The sequence below is a fragment of the Arabidopsis lyrata genome, assembly GCF_000004255.2.
Source record: "Arabidopsis lyrata subsp. lyrata unplaced genomic scaffold ARALYscaffold_6, whole genome shotgun sequence".
NCBI lineage: Eukaryota > Viridiplantae > Streptophyta > Magnoliopsida > Brassicales > Brassicaceae > Arabidopsis > Arabidopsis lyrata.
Genome location: NW_003302550.1, coordinates 3632238 through 3654950, shown reverse-complemented (window position 1 = coordinate 3654950; position 22713 = coordinate 3632238). Strand labels below are relative to the sequence as shown.

Below are 22713 nucleotides of genomic sequence, written 5' to 3'. Positions count from 1 at the left end.
CTTATATATATTTTCTTGATTTTTTTTGTTAAATATTAGTGGGCATATCTTTTAGTTTTAGACTTGACTGTTATCATCTAAAACGACAATAAACAAATTACATTATAAACAAATTAAGTCGTCAGTGGACGAAAATTATTTATCTAAAATCCTAAAAGATGTGTATGAAATGATACGACTTATATAACTTACATTCTTATATCAATAAAGAAATATTCTTATTGACAAAACAACAAAAAGTCATGTTTGACCAAAAATATTTCGTATTTGTATTGAGTTGGCTATTAAGGGAGTTGTACTAGTATAAGGAAAGACCATGATCTTATAAAACATTATGTTGAATCGATCATAATTAGTTTATATTATGATATAGAAAACGTAAGTGATGATCATAAAACGGGGAACAAGCCCACGTCATGCTTTCATACACACCTACCTCAACTTTCCATTTAAAGATTTTAAAATAGAAGAGGATTCATGTGCATTTTTTAACTATAATGAATCAAACTTATGAATTATAAATTAAGTCCGTAATGAAAGCGGCTTAGTAGGTACTTAATCAAGGATTAAGCTAATGGTTTAAATAAATAGTTGTCCTTAAACATTTTTTAAGATTACGGGGAAACTCAAACTAAAGCGCAAACGCTTTCTTTGCGAACTCAATAATGTTTTTATTTCTGTGAATGTATGTATAATAAAAACAATATTATTAGTCGAGAAAATGTATAATTTAGTGACTATGATTGGCGATTGCAACTTTAAATGACGTCATCCATCATGACGCAAGTTTCGCTTCGAAGAAGGAAATAATCAGCTGCGGATAAGCTCACCGCAGTTGCATCAAACTGTCCAATCACCGGTCAAAACTACAACTTCCGCCCCAAGAAATGCTGACTTATCTTTAGCAAGGTTACAATAATGTGTCAATTTCAATTATCATAAAAAAAAAAAGTAGTGGCTGCTGAGAAAATATTAAAAAAAAAAACAAAAAACCTTAGTGGTAAGTAAGGAACAAAAGCGATAAGCTACACTGAGAAACAGGAGATTACGGTTTGACATACATATAAGGTCGGTCAACAATTCACAAAGGGTTCAAGTGACGCAAGCAATGACAACATCTAAGTCGACCATCCAATGATATTGCGCCACGTAAATATCCAGCTGGCTGCGGTCAGCGTAGAAAAGAAAACGGTCGGTTTTGCCGCACGTGCTTGAAAATCCCCTCGTGTCATCTTTTTTCTGTTTTTTGTGTTTTTTTCAATTTAATTAATTAAAAATATCGGCGATTTTCGTCCTTATAAAACCTTCGTCGCCTCACTCACATATCCTCGATTACAATCCTGAGCAGACGAAGAAAACCAAAAACCCAGATCCAGCTGAAATTGAATTTTCAACCAAAGAAGAAGTATTTTTTCGAAGAGCAACAGAGAAGAAGAAGAGAATGAAGGCGGAGCTTAATTTACCGGCTGGGTTCCGATTCCATCCAACGGACGAGGAGCTTGTGAAATTCTACTTGTGCCGGAAATGTGCTTCCGAGCAGATCTCGGCTCCGGTTATCGCCGAGATTGATCTGTACAAGTTCAATCCTTGGGAGCTTCCAGGTACATCTATGGGCTTCTTCTAATCATCTTTTCGCGAAATCATTTGTCTTCGAGAATCGTTTTTAATTGAGATTTTTGTTCTTCTTTCAGACATGTCTCTGTACGGAGAAAAAGAGTGGTACTTCTTCTCACCTAGAGATCGGAAATACCCAAACGGTTCGCGTCCAAACCGGGCAGCAGGAACCGGTTATTGGAAAGCTACCGGAGCAGATAAACCCATCGGTAAACCGAAGACGTTGGGTATCAAGAAAGCACTCGTCTTCTACGCTGGGAAAGCTCCAAAAGGGATTAAGACCAATTGGATAATGCATGAGTATCGTCTCGCTAATGTCGATAGATCAGCTTCTGTTAACAAAAAGAACAACCTACGAGTAAGTTCTGCTTTATTATTAACTTATGTTTCATGTTTTCGTGAATGATGATTTAGATTATTGACTTTGTTATTGTGGGTTTTGCTATACAGCTTGATGATTGGGTTTTATGTCGAATATACAACAAGAAAGGAACCATGGAGAAGTATTTCCCCGCGGATGAGAAACCGAGGACGACGACAGTGGCTGAACAGTCATCATCGCCTTTTGATACATCGGACTCGACTTACCCGACATTGCAAGAGGATGATTCCAGCAGCTCAGGTGGTCACGGTCACGTGGTGTCACCGGACGTTTTGGAGGTTCAGAGCGAGCCTAAATGGGGAGAGCTTGAGGATGCTTTGGAAGCTTTTGATACTTCCATGTTTGGTGGTTCCATGGAGTTGTTACAGCCTGACGCTTTTGTCCCTCAGTTCTTGTATCAGTCTGATTATTTCACTTCCTTCCAGGATCCGCCAGAGCAGAAACCATTCTTGAATTGGAGTTTTGCTCCACAGGGGTAAAAACGGAAGAGATTAAAAAAAGATGTTTGCTTGTACTGTGCCAGAGAGAAGAGTCTCATCTCAACTCATCCCTGGTTCTTAGTAGTATAAAAGGATTGTAGAATGTTAATAGGTTTTAGCATCAATGCCTCATTAGCAGGCACATTCTTGTTCTTTCATGAGAAATTTATATGAAAACTAAAAATTTATATTCAAATTCTTCAAGATGTTGCACTTATGTAGATACTGATATTAAATAACAACCTAACCTTTATAAAATATCATGCTCTTCAGAAGCATATTTTTATGAGTTTCATCAGCTGAATCGAGGCGATTTCCTCACAGCTGTTGTTCCTATGTCTCGGAGTCTTTTGATTCTCGTTTTCTTGACCTGTGGTTTCTTTTGAGAACACTTCTGTCTTTCCTTCTGTTCAATCTGTTTGGAGGGTTTTTCAGATCCACTATTCCCACAAGGAGTTTTCATCTTGGGATCCTCTTTGCATAATCCTTTGCTTATACCTTCGATTTCACATCCTGGAGATTCAGAATATGGAACCACGGTTTCATCACAGGAATCGATGATCTCAGAGAGCTGGTTTTGTATCTTTTGGGCAGCCTTCCACAGTTCTCTGCAGCTTTCCTGTAGATAAAGAAAGGCGACAAAACCAAAAAGATTCAGAACCGGTTTTTCATCAGCTCAAAAACATATCAGTGACATGAAGTAACAGAGATTTTCGTCCTCACCATTGATAAAGGCAAACGAGAAACATCATCAATTTCTGAAACAGCTTTGTTCTGCTGGTCTTTCTCTTTCCACTGTTTTAGCATTTTCCTATTTTTCCAACCCCCAAAGAGAAACATGAGCATTAAAGCTAATTCAAAGATGAATAGAAAAACAGGCAACAAAAGGGATCAGAGCTTACTCTAGAGCAATGATATTGCTGCATGCTTCGGTTTGGCACTCCCAAAGTTTTTTATATGCTTCACTCGTCACTTCCACACATGCTTCTTTCGTCGTGTTAGATGTTCTGCGCAGTTTTGCTTTTCTCTCTTTTGAGCTTGTTTCCATTGCTTCTTTACCCGACTCATCCGTCAACACATCATTTTGCTTATATAGAACAGCTACTTCATATAATTCACCTCCTCTACTGTTTACTTCAATCCTAGCTTCAGTCTCACTATTTCCAACAGCCACTCCTGGTTCTTCAGCAACTCCCTCTTTCCTAGGAGTGTGAATAGTCGAATCCCTTAAATCTGCTTTGACTCCATTATCTTCTGTGTGCCTTACTTCAATGACTTTAATGGCACAACATGCTTTACGTTTGGAGCTAGTTCGGGATTTAGTCAAACTCTGTTCTTCCAACAAATCAACCTTACGATCCCCAGACTTCAAAATTTCAACACTTTCTTCCTCGTTTTGGCAAGTCATAACCTCATTCGCCACACGCTTATCATTTTTTCTCACTGTTATCACAGCGCTCTTTCTCTCATCATCAGTGGAAGCAACAGTCTTCTTCTCACCCGGGAGAGAGTAACAGTAGCTGTTGCAGTCACAAAGTATCTCTCTTTTCTCCACAAGCTTAGCTAAATGATGACTGAGCAAACTCTTGTGAGCAAATGGCAAGTTCTTATACTTCGACTTTATAAACTCAGATATAACATCTTCACTTGCGCCACCTTCTTCATTCAAATCCATAATAGCAATAAATATCATCTGAAACAAATTTGTACAGTCATAAGAACACAGCAGAGATGAGTATGTGCACATAATAGATGTCATAATTTCATACATACAGCGGAATAAGTGGGATGATCAGGAGTACGGGATAAACACAGATCCAAGAATTTCTGTTGGAAACGTTTAGTCTCAGGAAGGGAAAAGCCTCTTGATTTCGCCAAATTCACCATAAAACCTCTCAGATTCTCAACTTTTCTTTCGTGTGCCTGTCCGTCAACAAAATTTGTTCATAGTTAACATTCAGATTCAACTCACAAACAAGTGCTCAAAACTGTGGAATCAAGCTATCAAACTTATGAACAACTCAAACATTACATGATCGTACAAATTTTCCAACGAGATTTAGAGGAGCACACAGATCCATAAACTACCATCAGAAGACACCGAAGCACAGAAATAGAAAATTTTTGTAAGTAAGAAATTAGTGATTTAAAACCCAATTTGACGAAACCTAAACCACAAACACGTTGATAGATGCTGACGAACTAAGAAAAACCTTGAAAATAAGCGGACTAGTGAAAGAGCAGAGTAAATTACATATAAACGAAGAAGAGAAGAAGCAGGAGTTACAAACCATAGACATTAATATAGCAGAAGCCGCCATTGAAGCTCTGCAGTGTACGCAGAGTCGGCGCTTAAACCCTGAAGGCGACGAGGAGGGAAGTAACAAACATGCTAAAGTTATGGGACAAGCCAACCTTATATCGAATTGAACCAAATGTAACCGGAATAAACCGATCCAAATCGAGTATGTTCTTTAATTTAAACCGATCGGTTATGTTTGGTTCGAGTAAAGCTACCCTAAAGGGGAAATAAAAAGCAAAAACAGCCAACGAAGAAGACGAAAGATCAGAAATCGGAAAATGCTTCCACTAAAGCTTGCTCGATCTCTTCTTCTCCACGAGACTCTCGATCTCACTCACAATCCCGGCGATACAGACGACGGCGATGAAGACGGAGAAACCAGTATCCGGCAAATCTTAAGCTCCTACAAGCAATCAAAAACCCGATCGAGATCCGATAACAAGAGAAATTCGAAAATCCCATTGCTCTACTTCGTTCCAACACGAGAATTGATCTCAGATACATACCGATTAGCCACAATCGCGAGAGATCTAGGTATGGATTTGTACCCAACACCATCGCTCTCTCACATCATCTTCTCATTCCCGTCGCGAGAATCGAAATCGCCGTCGCCTTTCTCTTCATCCTCGCATCCTTCGACGTGGTCGTCTTCGGCTTCGTTATCGTCGTCTCTCTCGTGGTCTCTTCCAAACGACGCTGTAATGCTCTCATTCCCATCTCTCTCCGCCTCATCACTCTCCCATCTCCGATCCTTCGTCTCCCTCTCCAACGGCCTCTTCAAACTCGTCTTCTCCGCCACCACCGTAGAGACATCTTCCTCTTCCTCACCCGGATCCGTTAGCAATTGGGATTGCTGCTCCGTTTCTCTCTTCTCAAGAATCGCCAACAAGCGAATCGGATCGATGGAGAGTTTCTCGAATGCATTGGCTTCGAAAGGATGGACAATTTACAAGACGAAAGAGAATCCGTCGCCGGAATCTACTAGCAACGGAGGGAGCTCAGTGTATCTGTTTAGGAAAGTGTATACGGGTCGGATCATGGCCCGAGAAGGAAACGGGTCGTGTAGAGTAAGAGAGCTAAGACTTCCTCAATTGGATTTTAGGAACGCACCTCTACGGATTTTGCAATATTTGATGTTGATGACTGACGATATCTTCTTCCTTGCGTAAATTTGGACTTTTTCTCTGTTTTGTTTTGTTTTGTTTTGCTTCAGCTCATTGACAAAAAGATTCTATGAGGCTTGTAAATTTTACATCAAACTAAATAAATCATATAGGGTTTTAATCGATGGTTTCTAATAATGGAATTCTTGCTCTTTCTCTTTCCATTCTCCTTCTTGGATCTTAATTACGCTAAAAATAGGAAAAAAGATAGTCAGTTACACGAAGTATAACAAAATACATGGCTACACATGCCAAGTTTAAAAATATACAACCAACTACACGAACTAAATGTATTGCATGCCCACATATACCAACTATATGACGACATGTAGTCAACATCACGAACATTTTATTCCGGTACACTAATCATCAAAATTCGGCATTGACCATCGTTGACCGGTATTGACCAACAAAAATATTCAAAAATATATATTTTTATTTATTTTAAATGTTTTTAAAAAGAATTATTCTATAGAATCGGTTATGGTGTTATATAATAATAATAAAAAAACACATTCTATATTTTTAAAATATATATATTTTGTATGATAATAATAATTAGTTAATTTTTTCAATTTCAAAACTAAACTAAAAGCGAAATAAATAAAATTCCATTACAAAAAAAATTGGGTATATGACTCTTTAGTCTAAATTTTGCATGGTAAAAATATATAAAGTTTTTTGCTAAAATCAAAATCATAATACATAAAAAAGATATATAGAAAATTTTATATATTCTTTAGTCTAAATTTAATATATTTTTAAATTTTTGTAATTAAAATTATTAAAACAAATTCTCGTAATAACGCGTAAACAACAAAAAAAATCGCAATGTTTCTTTTTAATATATAGAAAATAGAAAATCTAACGATATTGATTTTAGCAAAAGCATTTGTAAAATAAGAAGTTAATGTTTTTTATTGACAATGTACAAATAAGTAATTCGCTTAATTATTTTTATTTCACTTTTATTTTAGTTTTTAAATTGAAAAAACTAACTAATTATAATAATCAATATATTAAATATATATACAAAATATATTTATTTTGAATTTAATATGTATTAGTTTTGTTTTTAATATTAAAATAAATAAAAATAATTTTTTTGCATATTTTTGTTGGTCAATGCCGGTCAACGATGGTCAACGCCGGATTTCAACGATTGGTGTACCGGAATAAGATGTTCGTGATGTTGACTACATGTCGTCATATAGTTGGTATATGTGGGCATGCAATACATTTAGTTCGTGTAGCTGGTTGTACATTTCTAAACTTGGCATGTGTAACCATGTATTCCGTTATACTTCGTGTAGCTGAATATCTTTTTTCCCCAAAAATATTACTGAAAAAAAGTAAGACAACTAGAGCCACACTTTAGCCGACAAATCCCATGTATATATAGTTGAACAAAAATTTTTTATTTTTTTTTATTTGAAATAGTGACACTAGTGTTGTGGTTTGTGATAGTCGTCTCCGTTGCATATGTTTGTTGTCTTCTGAATAATTGTTGAGTCGATTTTATTCTCTCTTCACTAGATAAGTGAAAACTAGTGGTAACCAAACGGATGTATTAGTGTTGGAACACATATTTTTTGACCCTTAGGAATGTTCAAACTATCTATTACCTTTTAATATAATATTTTAAAACAAAATTATTTAATTTCACGTTTAAATCCACGGTAAATTTATGTATAGGCATGTCCATGTAATATTTTTAATAATTGCACACAGCAATAAAGTTGCCTCTCCTTGTGCATCCCCCGTGATACAGATAGATATATTGTTTCTTCATTCTTGAGAGTTGAGACATATAATAATTATGGGCCTTTTCCTTTGGTTGAGTTAGAGTGCACCGCAGATCTAACCGGTACAGGACGGGGACGCCCCCGTGGGTAGTGTCCTGAAACAATATGCCCCAGATCGTAGTGTTGAACTTTATGGGATTAAAGTTGTATATATAGTCTACTCGAAATATTTGGTTTTGAAGCTCATAAACTTACTTGGTGGTGGTGGACTTGCAGAAGATTCATTGGCGCATCGAGAATCCGAGTACCTTGTAGTAACTAGAAAAATGTTGAACATTATACACACTGTCTAGGTTTTGTTTTCCAAAACTACCATCAAAAATATCATAAAACATTCGAGCTATACTTGGTTGAGCTTTCGCAGGATTCTTTCAAAAACAATGTGATAACTTGAACAGATAAAAATATGCATAGACGATTATATATACTAGACCTGCGTTGTAGTTGGCCTCAGAGACACCAACTTGAGAAGAAAGACATAGAAGCAAAGATAGAAGAAGAGCAATTATATATGATTTCTCTTTAGACATTGTAACTGATTTTCTTTGTTACAATGCATCAAATGGTATATAAATACAGAAACAGAATGAATCATCTGACTCACCAACTAAATTCCAAGTTAACGAAAAAAAAAAAAAATTCCAAGTTAACGCGCTTCTACCTTGTACACTGACTAACGACTTAATATCTACCTTTCTTTTGCTATCCAACAAATGGTAAAGACTTTGGAATTCTTCTCTAATTTTGATACAGGGTCTAATGGTTCCAAACACAAATAATTGTGTCTTTTAGTCTTATTGTTTAGTTAATCTTCAAAACAGAACATGAGAGTGACTAACAATAATAAACGAGATGCAAGACGAAAAAATTTGCTAAAAATAACATAATTCATATTATAATACAAAGAATAAATACGACGAAGAGATTTTTGTTGTGAAGTAACATTCAGTTTCCTTTTTTTTTTTCTGACAAGAGTAATTAATTGTACATTTTGTGTTTTGAAAGAGAATAACGTAAACGATATTGACAGAGACCAAAAAAGGAGTAACACGAGGATAAGGATGATGAAGAATTTATCACGTGGAGGAGTGAGAAGCGTGTGAACGTGAAGCCCAAATGCCAAACACAAGAAACCAGAAGACGAACAAGATTGCCCAGTAACGTGCTGGTCCGTACCTGATTCTTGTCAGCACAACCTGTTGTTCCAGTGTTTCTTAATCAATTTTCTCATTCATTCTTCAAGAACAAAGAATATGAAAATTGTACTTACGAATCTGAAGAAGATGACTACTGTTAAAGCACAGAGACCACCTAGAAGTATGTGTAGTCCGCTCTTTGCAGTTCTCTGAGCAAAAGTAAAAGATCTATCATATCAGTCTTTAACATTCTAAACACAGAGGGTTATGGGACAATCAAAGTGTGATCAATTTACATATATACGGTACCTTTCCGACACGAGGAGCAATGAGCCATGCCAAAGTAACAGTGAGTAATCCGGTTGCAAGTAGTATTCCGGTACCTTCAACCGCCCATTTGGTCGCACGGCTTTCCATAGGCAAGATATCAAAGTTTACTATACCCACAGGTTGTTCAGATGTAACCTGAGAAGAAGCCGTCCCTGCAGCAGCGGAATTACTACTATTGTTGTTGTTTGAACAATGTGGACCAAACCATAACGAAATCTCACTAAGTCGTTGCCTTCGAATGGCTGCAACTGCATCAGGATCAATTCCTGAAGAACTCGTGTTGTTGTTAACCGCGACAGGATTTGGATCTCCATCCGCTGTTCTTTCTCTTAGCGCTGCGTAATCTTTTAAAGCGATAACCACTTTGTTGAAATCAACTGTTCTTATATTCTTCGCGGTTTTTCCACATATCTCACAAACTGTTGATCCGTGGTTGACGAACCATTTCAATGCACAAGCGTAGTGTACCAAAGCAAGATCATTCTTGCAAGAACATCCGAGTTCTAGCAACTTATCTCGATGTCGCCACGCTCCCATTTCTATATCGTTATTTGCACAAACGAAAACCTCTCCATCAGGACTTATTAGTTCGATGAATCCACTAGATTTGTTAACCGAGCTTTTCTGATCAACGGCTTCTTTGCCCGCATTGCTTCTGCGAGGTTCTGAAACCGGAGGAGTAATCCCCAAAAACCCTAAAGCAGCATCTCCTCTTCTATCGGATTCTGCACACTGGCACACACGGCAAGTTGGTAAACCCGTGTCTTTGTCTGAACTGTAACGTGGTGCCTCATGCTCTTCGTTCTTGATAGGTGGAGAACCGTGATCACTGACTCCGCAATTGGTAGTCTCCAACTGATTCTCTTTACCCATCAAATCCAAAAAACAACCAAAACTGATCTTTCTTCACAACACCGCTAAAACCATTTCTCCAAATTCAAAATTCTTTATGGCTGCTTCCTTGTAAACAGTTCTACTCCATTAACATAGAAAATACCTTTTGACAACTCCAGAAAAAGTTTTCCCATCTAACAAAGGACCTTCACTGCATCTATACGAGAAGACTCAAAGCTCCTACAGTTAAAAAAACATACGAAACCACCAGATTCAGCATAATCTCAAAACCAGTATGGAAGAGAAAACAGGGGAAGCAAAACACAGAGAAAAATAGAATAAAGCTTAAAGAAGCATCAAAGAGTTTTTCTGAATCACAAGTGAGAAGAAATGTCTAACAAGAAGCGAATAAGACGTAGTAACAACAATAATCAATTAATAAGATCAAACCAACCTATCAGATCATGAGAAGAACTAGTAAAAAGCTTTCATCACAAAGAAAAGATGTATGCAAATCAAAAAGATTAAATTTTTATTAGTTGAGTAACGGAAAAGATATCAATAATGTATAAGAAGACACCATTAACTCTATAAAAAAGCTTCAAACAAGGATTCCACCAAACACCCACTGATGAATAAACTAAAGATTTTTAAACTTATAAGACAAAAAAAATCGTCACTTTCAAAAAAAGGGTTGCTCTCCTTCATGAGTTACACTGCCTTAAAACATGATAAACTCATAACACCAAACTAATACATTATTGATCTAACTTTTACACAACAAAGCAGAAAATGAGAAATAAAAAAGATCTGCAATTGCAATAAGCAGATCAAACGCATGCCAACTTTTGCAAGAATTTTGGGTTAAAACAAATCATTAATAAGTACCTCCGGAGAATCTGGGTAGAGATCGATTGATACACATGTAGTAAGAAGCGAGAATCAAGGCTCTTCAAAAAAAAAAAAAAAAACCCAATGCGTGTCTCTCTTACTATCTCTATCTTTCGGCCCCTAAACGTATGGGAAGTTGGGAATTAGGTATTGGGATTTATCAAAGGAAGAGAAAAATCTCATATCCTCCTTGTCTCTGTGAGCTTCCGTTTCCGATTTTTGTTTTTTCTTTTTGTTGGGACTGTTTTTTTATTTTCTGGGTTTCTTTTTTTTTTTTTTTGGATCTATTTTACCTTTTTTTTAGTGATAGTTCTCTTCTTTGCCACTAACACCAACCACTCGTATTCTGAAAAGTGTAGATTGTTCTTTTTCATTTGTTGGATACATAAAAAAAAGCTTTTCCAGTAAAAAGAAAACTGTTCAGATTCCCACTAAAACAGATTAAAAGCAAGCGAATCTGATCTTTGCAAAAATCTTGAATTTGACATCGCAAGAACTCACATCAGTTGTGACTTTTTTTTTCAGTGACTAGATTTTGGCACATAATTTTACTACATAGTTATGGATTAACAGAATCATCAAAATTATTTGACTATGCCCCCCTCATTTTTGTGATTTTTACCGCTATGTATTGTATATTTATTTCACCGTTTTTTTTTTTACCGCATCGCATTTTCGATAATCGCACGCTAATCTCAACCGCGTCTTTTTGGCGGTGTAAGCGTTTTGTCCTTTTATCGTAAGTCGCGTAACACTAAACGTTTGTCCAAATAGCGGAGAGCGTGGAACCCCAAACATCCATAAGAAACGAGACGTCTCAAACAATCACTTCCATCTCCGGCAAACCTTCCGGCGATATTCAAAGTCAACAATGTCCGCTCTCTCCTCCGTATCTTCTCTCTTACCCTTCTCTTGTACGTCATTCTTCTCCTCAATCCAGTTTCGTTATATTAGTTCAACTCGATTCTTGTCTCTGTTCTACTCCAATTTCCGATTGGGTTTTTCCCGGACAATTAGATAAATTTAGATTCCTATCGAAAGCTTGATTAGTAAAGATGATTTCAATTTTGTCTTTGGGTCTCCATAAAAAGATTGTCTTATTGAGAAGACCGTTTCGATTCCTTTGCTTGATTCCAAAGACTGAACATTTCTGCTTTGATGCTAGTGATATTCTAAAGATGGAAGTTTGAAACTTTTGGTGTTTTTGTCTCAATGTGTTTCAGATGGGGCAAATAGACTGACTAGTAAAGCTTCTTTAGCTTCAAGAACTTCTGGATTCAATCTCTCTTCTCGTTGGAATTCAACGAGAAACGCCCCTAGGTTGTATCTTTCGAGGGCAGTGACAAACTACAGTGGCACCACAGAGATTTCTGAGAATGAAACTGCTCCAAGGACTTACACATGGCCTGATAACAAGGTTCGTAACTCTATAGAACGATGTATGAGATTTCTAAGTTTCAATTCCGCAACTACATGAATGTAAAAGCTCTCTTTTTACAGAGACCAAGGGTGTGTATTCTAGGTGGTGGCTTTGGAGGACTGTACACAGCTTTGAGATTAGAATCGCTTGTGTGGCCTGACGACAAAAAACCTCAGGTGATGTTTCTGCTAATTAGATTCAATCTGTTTGCAAAATACTTGTGTTCTGAATACATATTTGAATGTTCTTATATTGATCAGGTGGTTCTGGTTGACCAATCCGAACGTTTTGTGTTCAAGCCGATGTTGTATGAACTTCTCTCTGGAGGTAAATTTAGTTTCTTTATGCTCAACTAATCTTTGATACTTTAGGTTTTGTGTGTTGATTTAGTGTCCGGCTCTTTTGATCTGCAGAAGTTGATGTGTGGGAGATTGCTCCCCGTTTCTCGGATTTGCTTACAAACACGGGGATCCAATTTCTCCGAGATAGAGTGAAAACATTGCTTCCTTGTGACCATTTAGGAGTGAATGGGTCTGAAAGTTCTGTTACTGGAGGAACTGTCTTGCTCGAAAGTGGTTTTAAAATTGAATACGATTGGTACTATGTTTACACAATCCCCATAAATTCAATGCAATCTATCTCATTTCTCTTGTCTACAGACTCTAATGGTGTGTGATACAACAAAACCATGCACTTAATTCAGAGATTTGGACTCATTTTCTTTCTTTTCTACAGCCAGGTTGGTTCTTGCTCTTGGCGCTGAATCTAAACTCGATGTTGTTCCCGGCGCAATGGAGTTGGCTTTCCCATTCTACACTCTTGAAGATGCTATTGTAAGAGTTAGAAGTGCCCAATCCGGTGTGCAGTTTGGATTTTTTGATTTATGAAATGTAGAAACTGCTTTGTTTGGGTTGATATGGTTTTTGCTTTGGTTCAGATTGGTTTAACCGAATTGTACACTCTTTTTTGACTAAATCGTGACTGCCACTATGATATTGCAGAGAGTTAACGAAAAGCTGAGTAAATTGGAGAGGAAGAATTTCAAAGACGGCTCTGCCATAAAAGTGGCTGTTGTTGGGTGCGGATATGCAGGAGTTGAGTTGGCTGCTACCATATCAGAGAGACTGCAAGATCGTGGAATAGTGCAGTCCATTAACGTATCAAAGGATATACTAACATCAGCCCCTAATGGGAACAGGGAGGCGGCTATGAAGGTACTTTAATGGCAATTGCATCCTCCATTTGATTAGACAGAGTAAAAGATGGTAATAGTGTCCTTTTGGATTGTGGTTAGGTCCTTACGTCTAGAAAAGTCCAATTACTTTTGGGTTATCTTGTTCAATCCATAAAGAGAGCAAGCGACTCAGAAGAAGATGAAGGATATCTGTTAGAGCTCCAGCCTGCAGAAAGAGGATTAGAGAGTCAAATTATTGAAGCGGATATAGTGTTATGGACAGTCGGTGCTAAGCCTTTGCTTACCAAACTAGAACCCTCGGGTCCCAATGTCCTTCCTTTGAATGCTAGAGGACAAGCGGAAACAGACGAGACACTCCGTGTTAAAGGACATCCACGGATTTTCGCATTAGGTGATTCGTCTTCTCTAAGAGACCCAAACGGAAAGCTTCTTCCTACAACAGCTCAGGTGAGAAAGAAAAAAGAAGCTATAAGCACTCCAGAATCTGATCACATTCATGCTTTAGAACTGAATCAGAGTGATATGGAAATAAAATTTTCAGGTTGCTTTTCAAGAAGCAGACTTTACTGGCTGGAATATATGGGCAGCCATAAATAACCGACCGTTATTACCATTCAGGTAACAATAATAGACTTTTTACTGGTCTGTGTACTGAAAACAGAACTTTAAGCTCTGTTTAATATTCTTGCAGGTTTCAGAACCTAGGTGAGATGATGACTCTTGGAAGATATGATGCTGCTATATCGCCAAGTTTCATTGAAGGGCTTACACTTGAAGGTCCAATTGGCCACGCAGCAAGAAAACTGGCGTATTTGATTAGGCTACCAACTGATGAACACCGGTTTAAGGTCGGAATCAGTTGGTTTGCTAAATCTGCTGTTGATTCAATTGCTTTACTTCAGAGCAATCTAACCAAGGTTTTGTCTGGATCTTGATCTCTGTTTGTTTTGCTCTGGAGTATAAATCGCTGCCGTATGAAAGACAAATGTGTCACTTTGTAAAATTTATTGGAAAATCATTGTATTAAATTGACTCTCTTAGACACAAAGGTCATATCAAGGATAAGGAAGTTGGAAACAAAAGGCTTCGTTGTTGATTGTGTTGATTAACTCGACCACAAATTTCAAAATAACTATGATCCAAAAAGATAGGCTACAAAGCCTACGACCTAATTATCAAGACCCTAATTTAAGTCCGGTTCTGATTTAGTAAGTTTGGTTCTAAGATTTTGGGCATAGACACAAACATCCTCACTCATATTTTTGGAAGAATTTTTTTTCAATGTTCCAGTATGGGATTTTTTTTCCCATTTGTCCTATTTATGTAGTTCCTTTTTTTTTTTTTTTTTTGACATCATTGCATTGACAAGGTCCGATCCATAGTCAATCCCTACTACGCGGGGTAATGCGATTTAGTGGAGTCGAACTCCGGTGAGCCCAATGAACTTAACCATTCGTCCCATTTATGTAGTTCAAGCAATCAACTTTAGACATTCATTTTTGACATACGAATACACTATTCTATAGTGCTCGCAACAAAGAATCCATCAGTTTTATAATCCGATTATTCCGTCAAAATGATTTTTCAAAAAATTGTCTGAAAAAGTAGTTTGTCACACTTGTTAAAAATGACTTCCAACAAATATGTTCATACACACATCCTCATTATCCTCTTGAACATTTCAATAGTTTCCAAACATTCATTTTCTTGTGGGTTTTAGATAAATGATCATGTGTATATATTTGTAAAAAAAAGTCTAAATTGTTCATATTTGATGATAAGTCAATATTTCCAAACATACAATAATTCGTCACGCGTTGATAGAATTTTTTTTTACAGCTAATACAGTAATTATAACTATTTATAAAAAAAGTTATATGCAATTATAAAAAAAGTTTCCTTGAAATCATAATAGTATTCAAAGTTATGTTTTTAGCATGTTCTTAAACAATATCAGTAAAATTTTATTTGTTTTGACCACATATTAATAATATTCGACACGCGTCGATAGAAAAAAAAAAGTTTGACCGCATTAATTGACTATATTTTTTTCTTAAATAAAACTTTAATAAGTTCTTATTTTAAATAACTAAAAAACATGTTTGTTCCTTAAATTTAAACAGAAAATTAATGACAAAATATAGAGTACCTAAATTTACTAAAAAATCTGTATTTTTTCTTTAATTTCTTAAGAGGTAATTTTTTTCAATTTTGTATATAAATACTTCTTGCTTGCTTGTAGTCTCATATACTCACCATCAGTGCTTCTTTTCACTATAACCATAGACAACGATCATCCTTATCCTCCATTTCTTTGAGTTGATTTTGATACCTTGATCCGTAAGCTACCGTAAACCTTACTCTTATTGATTAACAAATTTTCTCCATACAATATCCTCTTTCGTTAACTTTTAGGTGTAAAAACCAAATCTTTAAATTCTTTGTTTTTCTGCAGTCATGGAAGCCGATGGTCAGAAATACTCTGTTCTTGCGAAAACACAAGTCCGTGAGAAGATGATGAAAGAAATCGAACAGATCTCGGAAGTCTTCTCGGTTTCAAAATCCGACGCAACCGTAATCCTAATCTGTCTCCGATGGAACTCGTTTAAGGCTTCAGATCTTCTTGGTGACAACAAGAAGAAGTTTCTGGCGAAGTTAGGGCTGGTTCGAGTTTTCAATTCCAACTCTTCTTCTGCAGATCGTGAGACGACGTCCCTTTCTGCTGGTGATGGAGATTACTTAGTCTCCACGCCCTTTTGCTCACACAAGTTTTCAACAACTTGCTGGAGTGAATATCTCAGCGATGCTCTGGAGAAGAACAAGGAGGAGAGAGGACTCATCTCTTGCCTTAACCAAGACTGTGTCGCTTCCGTTGGACCCGATACGATCGAAAAACTCACTGAGCAAGTGAAGGTGATGTACGAGAATTATGCTCTCGAATCATTCATGGAGTGCCATAAGGGAACGATCAAATGGTGTCCTGCATCGGGGTGTGAATACGCTATCGAGCTTCAGGAGGATGGTAATGAAGATAATGTGACTGTGGTTTGTTTGTGCGGCCACACCTTCTGCTGGACATGCCGGCTTGAGTCACACCGACCGGTGTCTTGCAAAAAAGCATCAATTTGGTGGACGTACCTGTTGGATCAGTCAAGAAGCATTTCTTGGATCCATGCAAACACCAAACCTTGTCCCAATTGCAAGAGTCCTGTGCAGCAGAATGGTGATCCTGATTACAGGCTCATCACTTGTATATGCAGGTTTGGTTCGTTTCCTTTCTGTGCTTTAAAACATGTGCAAAATATTAGATCTTTAAAGTTTAAACTCATTCTTATGTTTTCTTTACTGTTATGCATCAGTCATAGCTTCTGTTGGATCTGCTTGCGCACGGAGGAAGACCATAATGGGAACTGGAACTGTGCTCCAGTCACTGTTCCAGCTGCGGATCCTACAACCGCCGAATTCTCTCACATTCTCCACCTGAATCTGTGGGAAGGAGGTCATGAAGCATTGGAGAAGGCTAAGTCCAAGCTGAGAGCCTTAGAGGAAAAAACCATTCCGAAACTAGTTGAGAATTGTGGATTGAGCGAGCTGGACATTAGGACAGTAAGAGAAGCAGGGATACTTAGTGTTCAGTGCAGGCAGGTACTGAAATGGAGCTGTGTTTTTGACTACTTCATAACCGAGTACGAAAGCACGAAGAAGCAGTACACGAAACACCTCATAGGTCAAGCGAGCGCAATGCTTTGTACGCACGAAGGGAAGCTTGATGAGTCGATGTATCGAGCCCTCTCAGGTGGAGATTTCACTTTCTTTAAGCACATGTTGGAAACCAGTACAACATACACTGGTAACTACTTCGATGCATTCATCAAGGATCTGGAAGATGGTAAGCCGCCTGAAGTGAAGGCTGATGCATATGAGGATGGACAAAGCAGTCACTGGTTCTGCGATAGGTGCACGTTTGAGAACAGCTGTGATGATAAACAGTGCAAGATGTGCTTTTACTCTCTGGGCTCTCCTCATGTGGCAGCAGCTCCTGAAGACCTTGGAAAATTGGAGTGAGAGTGAGTGATGAGTAAAGGACATGTCTCATCAGTGATTGATGCTGGTTTCGTTTTATGTTGGTGCTTCTCTTGTGTTGTTTTGGGTTTAAGAGTCTCCTTTGTTTGTCCTCTATGTGTTGGATCATCATCCATCATATTGGTTTAAGAGTCTTGTTGCATTTGTCTTTTAAGTCTTCTGTTGTTGTCGTTGTTGTCATGTTGTTAATTTTCTTATTGTTTGTTTGTGTCTATGTTTGTGTTTCATTGTTATGATATTTTTTGTAACATGAAAATGCAAATACAAAACTCAGAGAAACAATGATGTCTATTGAAGAACAAAAAGTGAATTTCAACCATACATCAAAAAGTATAAAAATATATTATTAGGAGAAAATAAATATAAAAAAAATCCGGTGGCTGAGAAAATTTAACGGTAATGTAATAACACTCTGCAACAGTATCTTCTTCCTCCACACTGACACATTTCGTCGAACACCTTTCGCTAATGTCAGTGAGCAAACTTCCTCATCTCTCCCATGGCGTTCACACTATCAACTTCCTCAATTTCACCAACGAACCAGTGTTTTTAAGTGTATTGCTCCCATGTCCCTCTCGGATTCGAGTATTCTCGACCATTTCCACCACCGGGATCGGCGGCGCTGGGGTCGCCAAGTGCCACGGAACGAGACATAGCGGCGCCGGTAGAGGTGATAACGGGTTGAGGAGCGATAGTGGATTAGGTTTCGACGAGAGAGGGGAGAGAAAAGTGCGTTGTGAGGTTGATGTGATCTCTTGGAGAGAACGGAGGATAAGAGGCGAAATCTGGGTCGATTCTGATTCTCAATCTGTTTGGAATGTTCTCACTGATTATGAACGACTTGCTGATTTCATACCCAATCTCGTTTGGAGGTACTTCACTCACTAATTCCCACTTTTTGTTCATTTTATCTACAGAATTCTTCTGAATAATCTCAAAAGATCCAATTTTGATGTAGTCTGGTTCATTTCATAGTGAATACAATGACTCTGATTCTCCAAGAGAATGCTGAATCTCCATGCTTAGTTACCTCACATTTGTTGAGTGCTGTATATGTTATGAATATTGAAGCTAACATGGCCTTGATGGTGATTGTTTCAACATCTAGTGGAAGAATTCCTTGTCCACATCCAGGACGTATATGGCTGGAGCAACGAGGCCTTCAAAGAGCCTTGTATTGGCATATCGAGGCTCGTGTTGTCCTTGATCTCCATGAGTGTCTAGATTCTGTGAGCACTCTTGTCTCTTGCTAAATGACGGGGACTAATTCTAAAACCTGAAAACTCTTCCGGATTTCTGTGCTCTTGTTTTTATGCATATTTCATCTTTTGTCAAGTATCAAGAGGTTGCCTTTACATTGTATGGTCTGTAATCATGATTAAATAGGAATTGCCTGCTTCTTCCCACTTTCTCTAGATCCTTATTCCTGAACTATTATTAGTTCGAGAAAAATAATCATAGTGAGGTTTACTTATTCGAAAATTCATGGTATTAATGAGTTCTCTTTCAGACTGCTTTGCACTCCTTGGATTGGGTATTTTGCTTAGGATTAGTTAATCGTTACACTGAGTTCTTATATTACCTTGTTTCTCAATCCATACATGTCTATTAATGTCGTTTCGTGCTGTTTTTCCTTTTATCGTTTTAGCCAAATGGCCGTGAGCTTCACTTTTCTATGGTAGATGGTGATTTCAAAAAGTTTGAGGGAAAGTGGTCTGTGAAATCTGGTATCAGGTACACTCATTATTCCCCATAAAAATTTTGTGTGCACATCCTATCATCATTGAAATCCTCTATAAATGTGTATCAGAGAAAATATTTCTTGAAACAATCTGTTATGCATTTCTAACCACGGATCATTTTGGAACCATCTATGTTCAGGTCCATAGGAACTGTCTTGTCATACGAAGTAAACGTGATCCCCAGATTTAACTTCCCTGCCATTTTCTTAGAGAGGATAATCAGATCAGATCTTCCTGTAAATCTCCGGGCCGTAGCTCGCCAAGCTGAGAAAATTTATAAAGATTGCGGAAAGCCGTCAATAATAGAAGATTTGTTGGGTAGAATATCTTCACAGCCAGCCCCTTCTCGTGGTGTTGAGTTCGAAAGTCTTGCTACTGAGAGATCTGTTGCCTCCAGTGTTGGATCATTAGCTCATTCAAATGAATTGAACAACAATTGGGGAGTGTATGGAAAAGTCTGCAAGCTTGATAAACCTTGCACCGTGGATGAAGTTCATCTTCGTAGATTTGATGGTCTATTGGTAAGAAGTTTAGTTCAAAACTTACTCTATATACTACGAAAAAAAAGATTTCCCATCTTTTGTGGTTATTAGTCAGTGGTTTTTTTCTTGGATGAAGGAAAATGGAGGTGTTCACCGTTGCGCCGTTGCTAGTATAACAGTTAAGGCTCCTGTTTGTGAAGTTTGGAAAGTTCTAACTTCTTACGAGAGTCTTCCAGAGTAAGTACCGAACACATATATTATCATATTCGGGCTGCACTGTTCTGACCTTAAGGAGGATTTTCTTGTCAATCTTCTTTAGATGTTGGTTTTGTTGGCTTATGTATATCTCTTTTTCTTCTGCGTTTTATTGGTTATGAACCTATCAGGATAGTTCCAAATTTGGCAATCAGCAAGATTTTGTCACGCGATAACAATAAGGTCCGAATACTCCAGGTATGAGCATTCTCATCCGCGGTAACCTTGTAATCAAATTTGGCAAGGACTAGAAATCATTCTACAAGTACTTGTATTGGGTACTAACACTGGAAAAAAATTATAAGAGATAGAATTTGGTTGCCAAAATATGACTCATAATTTGCTCTTTCATGATTCAGAAAGGCTCAGCATTTAGTCTGGTCTTGAAGATCGAAATTCTGACACTGGCCAAATCCAATGTTTCTTATCTTGAGTTCAAGAAATTATATAACTAAACTGAATCTGTTTGCAGGAAGGATGCAAAGGCCTGCTTTACATGGTGCTTCATGCGAGAGCTGTTCTTGATTTGCATGAGATTCGCGAGCAGGAAATCAGATTTGAGCAGGTTGAAGGAGACTTTGACTCGCTAGAGGGGAAATGGATTTTTGAACAATTAGGAAGTCACCATACACTTCTCAAGTATACCGTGGAGTCCAAAATGCGAAAAGATTCATTTCTTTCTGAAGCAATCATGGAAGAGGTTTGGTTAACAATTGAGTGTGTTCAGTGCCATCTTTTTTTCTTATTGTAACCACAATGTTACTCTGAAACTTTTCAGGTTATATATGAAGATCTTCCGTCAAATTTATGCGCTATTCGGGATTACATTGAGAAAAGAGGAGAGAAATCTTCAGAGTCATGTAAACTGGAGACATGTGAAGTTTCAGAGGAAACATGTTCTTCATCTCGTGCCACAACAGTTGAGACAGTTTACAATAATGATGATGGTTCGGACCGAACTAAGCAGAGACGGAGGATTCCCGGTCTGCAAAGAGACATTGAAGTATTGAAATCAGAGATTCTCAAGTTCATATCAGAACATGGACAAGAAGGATTCATGCCCATGAGGAAGCAGCTTCGGTTACACGGAAGAGTTGACATTGAAAAAGCCATTACAAGAATGGGTGGATTTAGGAGAATAGCTTTGATGATGAATCTTTCACTTGCTTATAAACACCGAAAACCGAAAGGATATTGGGACAATCTTGAAAACTTGCAGGAGGAGGTAAAGGTTCTAGACATGTTCACAAATTAAAACCATTGTTCCAATGGTGTTTACAAGAGCTTCTCCCTCTGCATGTGTTTGCAGATAGGAAGATTTCAACAGAGTTGGGGAATGGATCCATCATTTATGCCGAGCAGAAAAACGTTCGAACGCGCAGGTACAAAGAGTAAACTCTATTTAAGCTTTGTGTGTTCCTCTCAATCAGATTGGTCTGGGAAACGTTTGGTCTGTCGTTTCAGGTCGTTATGACATTGCGCGGGCGCTGGAGAAATGGGGAGGATTACACGAAGTGTCTCGTCTTCTAGCATTGAACGTGAGACATCCGAACAGACAGGTAAATTCTCGTAAAGACAACGGTAACACGATACTGAGAACTGAATCTACTGAGGCCGATTTAAATTCAGCGGTTAATAAGAAAAATGAACCTTACGTCTCTCAAGATACAGAGAAATGGTTGTATAATCTTAAAGATCTTGATATCAATTGGGTTCAATATTAAAGCATTAATTATGTACATTTCAATATTTGTGCAGTCTTGTAATTCGCAAAGATAAACATGTATTTATGTAAATTGCAACATTAGATTGAAATAATCTTGATCTCTTTTTAACTTTCTTTATATTTGTTTTTAGTGTTTATATTTAACTTAGATAAAGAAAAAAAAAAAAAAAAAAAAAAGTGAGAGAGCACCGAACAATCCAATAAGGAGGATAATAGCAAGGGACAAAGAAGTAAAGGCAAGTCAATGAAATTTGATAGTGATGGTTTTAAGAAAAAACAAAAGTTCCATCATTGTCTTCCTTCAATGTGAAATGAAATTACACGTAATTAGAAACAAACTTCTTTCTAGGTTTTAGATTCTTACAGAAACCAAGTTTCAGAGGTCTTGACTCGTGACTGAAGAGAAAGGGTCAAGATGTTTTGATGTGAATTGTGATGTGACTATGTGAAAAGGGAATAAAATCGAGATTTAAAAAGGGGAAAACAGTAGAAAATATAAAATGCAGGCATAAATCTAGAAAAGAAAAGGGTTTAAAGGTTAACTATCAGAAAATCTTGAATCATTGTACTCTATAAAATAGCTCTATGTTATGAAAATGGGGACCTTCCTCTAAATTTAGACAAACCCTCGAACAGCTAAAGAAACATATGTAAACAACATTTTTCTTTTTCTCATATAGATTAATCAGGAGAAATGAAGAAAATGTAGCTTTCACTTCAGGATCTACAAATGGACAACAAATCCCATTTCACAAGAACTATCAAAGAAGATAGCCAAAAAAAAAAAAGAGTAGAATTAATTAGTAAGAATGTGATATGTCGGTTGGGGGGAATGAAGCCTGGTCCGAGAATCATTTAGGGTTTTCATTCTTTA

At 37.4% G+C, this 22713-nt stretch overlaps 8 protein-coding genes across 9 annotated transcripts; 5 read left to right on the top strand and 3 right to left on the bottom strand.

The window, feature by feature from the left end:
- Window positions 1-1067: 1067 nt before the first annotated feature.
- LOC9307430 (protein ATAF2) lies at window positions 1068-2731 on the top strand. The gene is made up of 3 exons (XM_002873337.2): window positions 1068-1601; window positions 1692-1972; window positions 2065-2731. Exons 1-3 carry the CDS (start codon window positions 1442-1444, stop codon window positions 2473-2475), a joined length of 852 nt encoding a protein of 283 aa, XP_002873383.1. The 5' UTR covers window positions 1068-1441; the 3' UTR covers window positions 2476-2731.
- On the bottom strand, window positions 2647-4851 carry LOC9309451. The gene is made up of 5 exons (XM_002871313.2): window positions 4767-4851; window positions 4249-4398; window positions 3378-4168; window positions 3199-3286; window positions 2647-3094 (listed from the first exon to the last, which is right to left on the bottom strand). Exons 1-5 carry the CDS (start codon window positions 4794-4796, stop codon window positions 2771-2773), a joined length of 1383 nt encoding a protein of 460 aa, XP_002871359.1. The 5' UTR covers window positions 4797-4851; the 3' UTR covers window positions 2647-2770.
- A 173-nt stretch (window positions 4852-5024) lies between these two features.
- LOC9307429 lies at window positions 5025-6087 on the top strand. The gene has a single exon (XM_002873336.2). It carries the CDS (start codon window positions 5056-5058, stop codon window positions 5944-5946), a length of 891 nt encoding a protein of 296 aa, XP_002873382.1. The 5' UTR covers window positions 5025-5055; the 3' UTR covers window positions 5947-6087.
- A 1401-nt stretch (window positions 6088-7488) lies between these two features.
- Window positions 7489-8358, bottom strand: LOC9307428. The gene is made up of 3 exons (XM_002871312.2): window positions 8179-8358; window positions 7941-8003; window positions 7489-7840 (listed from the first exon to the last, which is right to left on the bottom strand). Exons 1-3 carry the CDS (start codon window positions 8273-8275, stop codon window positions 7758-7760), a joined length of 243 nt encoding a protein of 80 aa, XP_002871358.1. The 5' UTR covers window positions 8276-8358; the 3' UTR covers window positions 7489-7757.
- A 255-nt stretch (window positions 8359-8613) lies between these two features.
- LOC9309450 lies at window positions 8614-11303 on the bottom strand. 2 transcript variants are annotated; one of them, XM_021021658.1, is made up of 4 exons: window positions 10934-11303; window positions 9191-10285; window positions 9016-9090; window positions 8614-8941 (listed from the first exon to the last, which is right to left on the bottom strand). In XM_021021658.1, the coding sequence occupies exons 2-4, from the start codon at window positions 10082-10084 to the stop codon at window positions 8822-8824; spliced, it is 1089 nt and encodes a 362-aa protein (XP_020877317.1). In that variant the 5' UTR covers window positions 10085-10285; window positions 10934-11303; the 3' UTR covers window positions 8614-8821. The 2 variants fall into 2 exon arrangements, with proteins under 2 accessions (XP_020877317.1, XP_020877318.1); XM_021021659.1 differs by having other exon boundaries at window positions 11038-11216.
- Window positions 11304-11603: 300 nt separating this feature from the next.
- LOC9309449 (alternative NAD(P)H-ubiquinone oxidoreductase C1, chloroplastic/mitochondrial) lies at window positions 11604-14660 on the top strand. Its single transcript, XM_002873335.2, has 10 exons — window positions 11604-11850; window positions 12160-12353; window positions 12437-12532; window positions 12617-12683; window positions 12770-12953; window positions 13096-13189; window positions 13358-13570; window positions 13651-13998; window positions 14093-14169; window positions 14243-14660. The coding sequence occupies exons 1-10, from the start codon at window positions 11808-11810 to the stop codon at window positions 14484-14486; spliced, it is 1560 nt and encodes a 519-aa protein (XP_002873381.1). The 5' UTR covers window positions 11604-11807; the 3' UTR covers window positions 14487-14660.
- Window positions 14661-15771: 1111 nt separating this feature from the next.
- LOC9309448 (probable E3 ubiquitin-protein ligase ARI16) lies at window positions 15772-17831 on the top strand. Its single transcript, XM_021022842.1, has 3 exons — window positions 15772-15891; window positions 16007-16811; window positions 16911-17831. The coding sequence occupies exons 2-3, from the start codon at window positions 16009-16011 to the stop codon at window positions 17614-17616; spliced, it is 1509 nt and encodes a 502-aa protein (XP_020878501.1). The 5' UTR covers window positions 15772-15891; window positions 16007-16008; the 3' UTR covers window positions 17617-17831.
- A 90-nt stretch (window positions 17832-17921) lies between these two features.
- On the top strand, window positions 17922-21953 carry LOC9309447. The gene is made up of 10 exons (XM_021022841.1): window positions 17922-18506; window positions 18743-18863; window positions 19283-19368; window positions 19516-19897; window positions 19995-20095; window positions 20245-20311; window positions 20586-20813; window positions 20892-21338; window positions 21423-21495; window positions 21578-21953. Exons 1-10 carry the CDS (start codon window positions 18103-18105, stop codon window positions 21835-21837), a joined length of 2169 nt encoding a protein of 722 aa, XP_020878500.1. The 5' UTR covers window positions 17922-18102; the 3' UTR covers window positions 21838-21953.
- The last annotated feature ends 760 nt before the right edge of the window (window positions 21954-22713 follow it).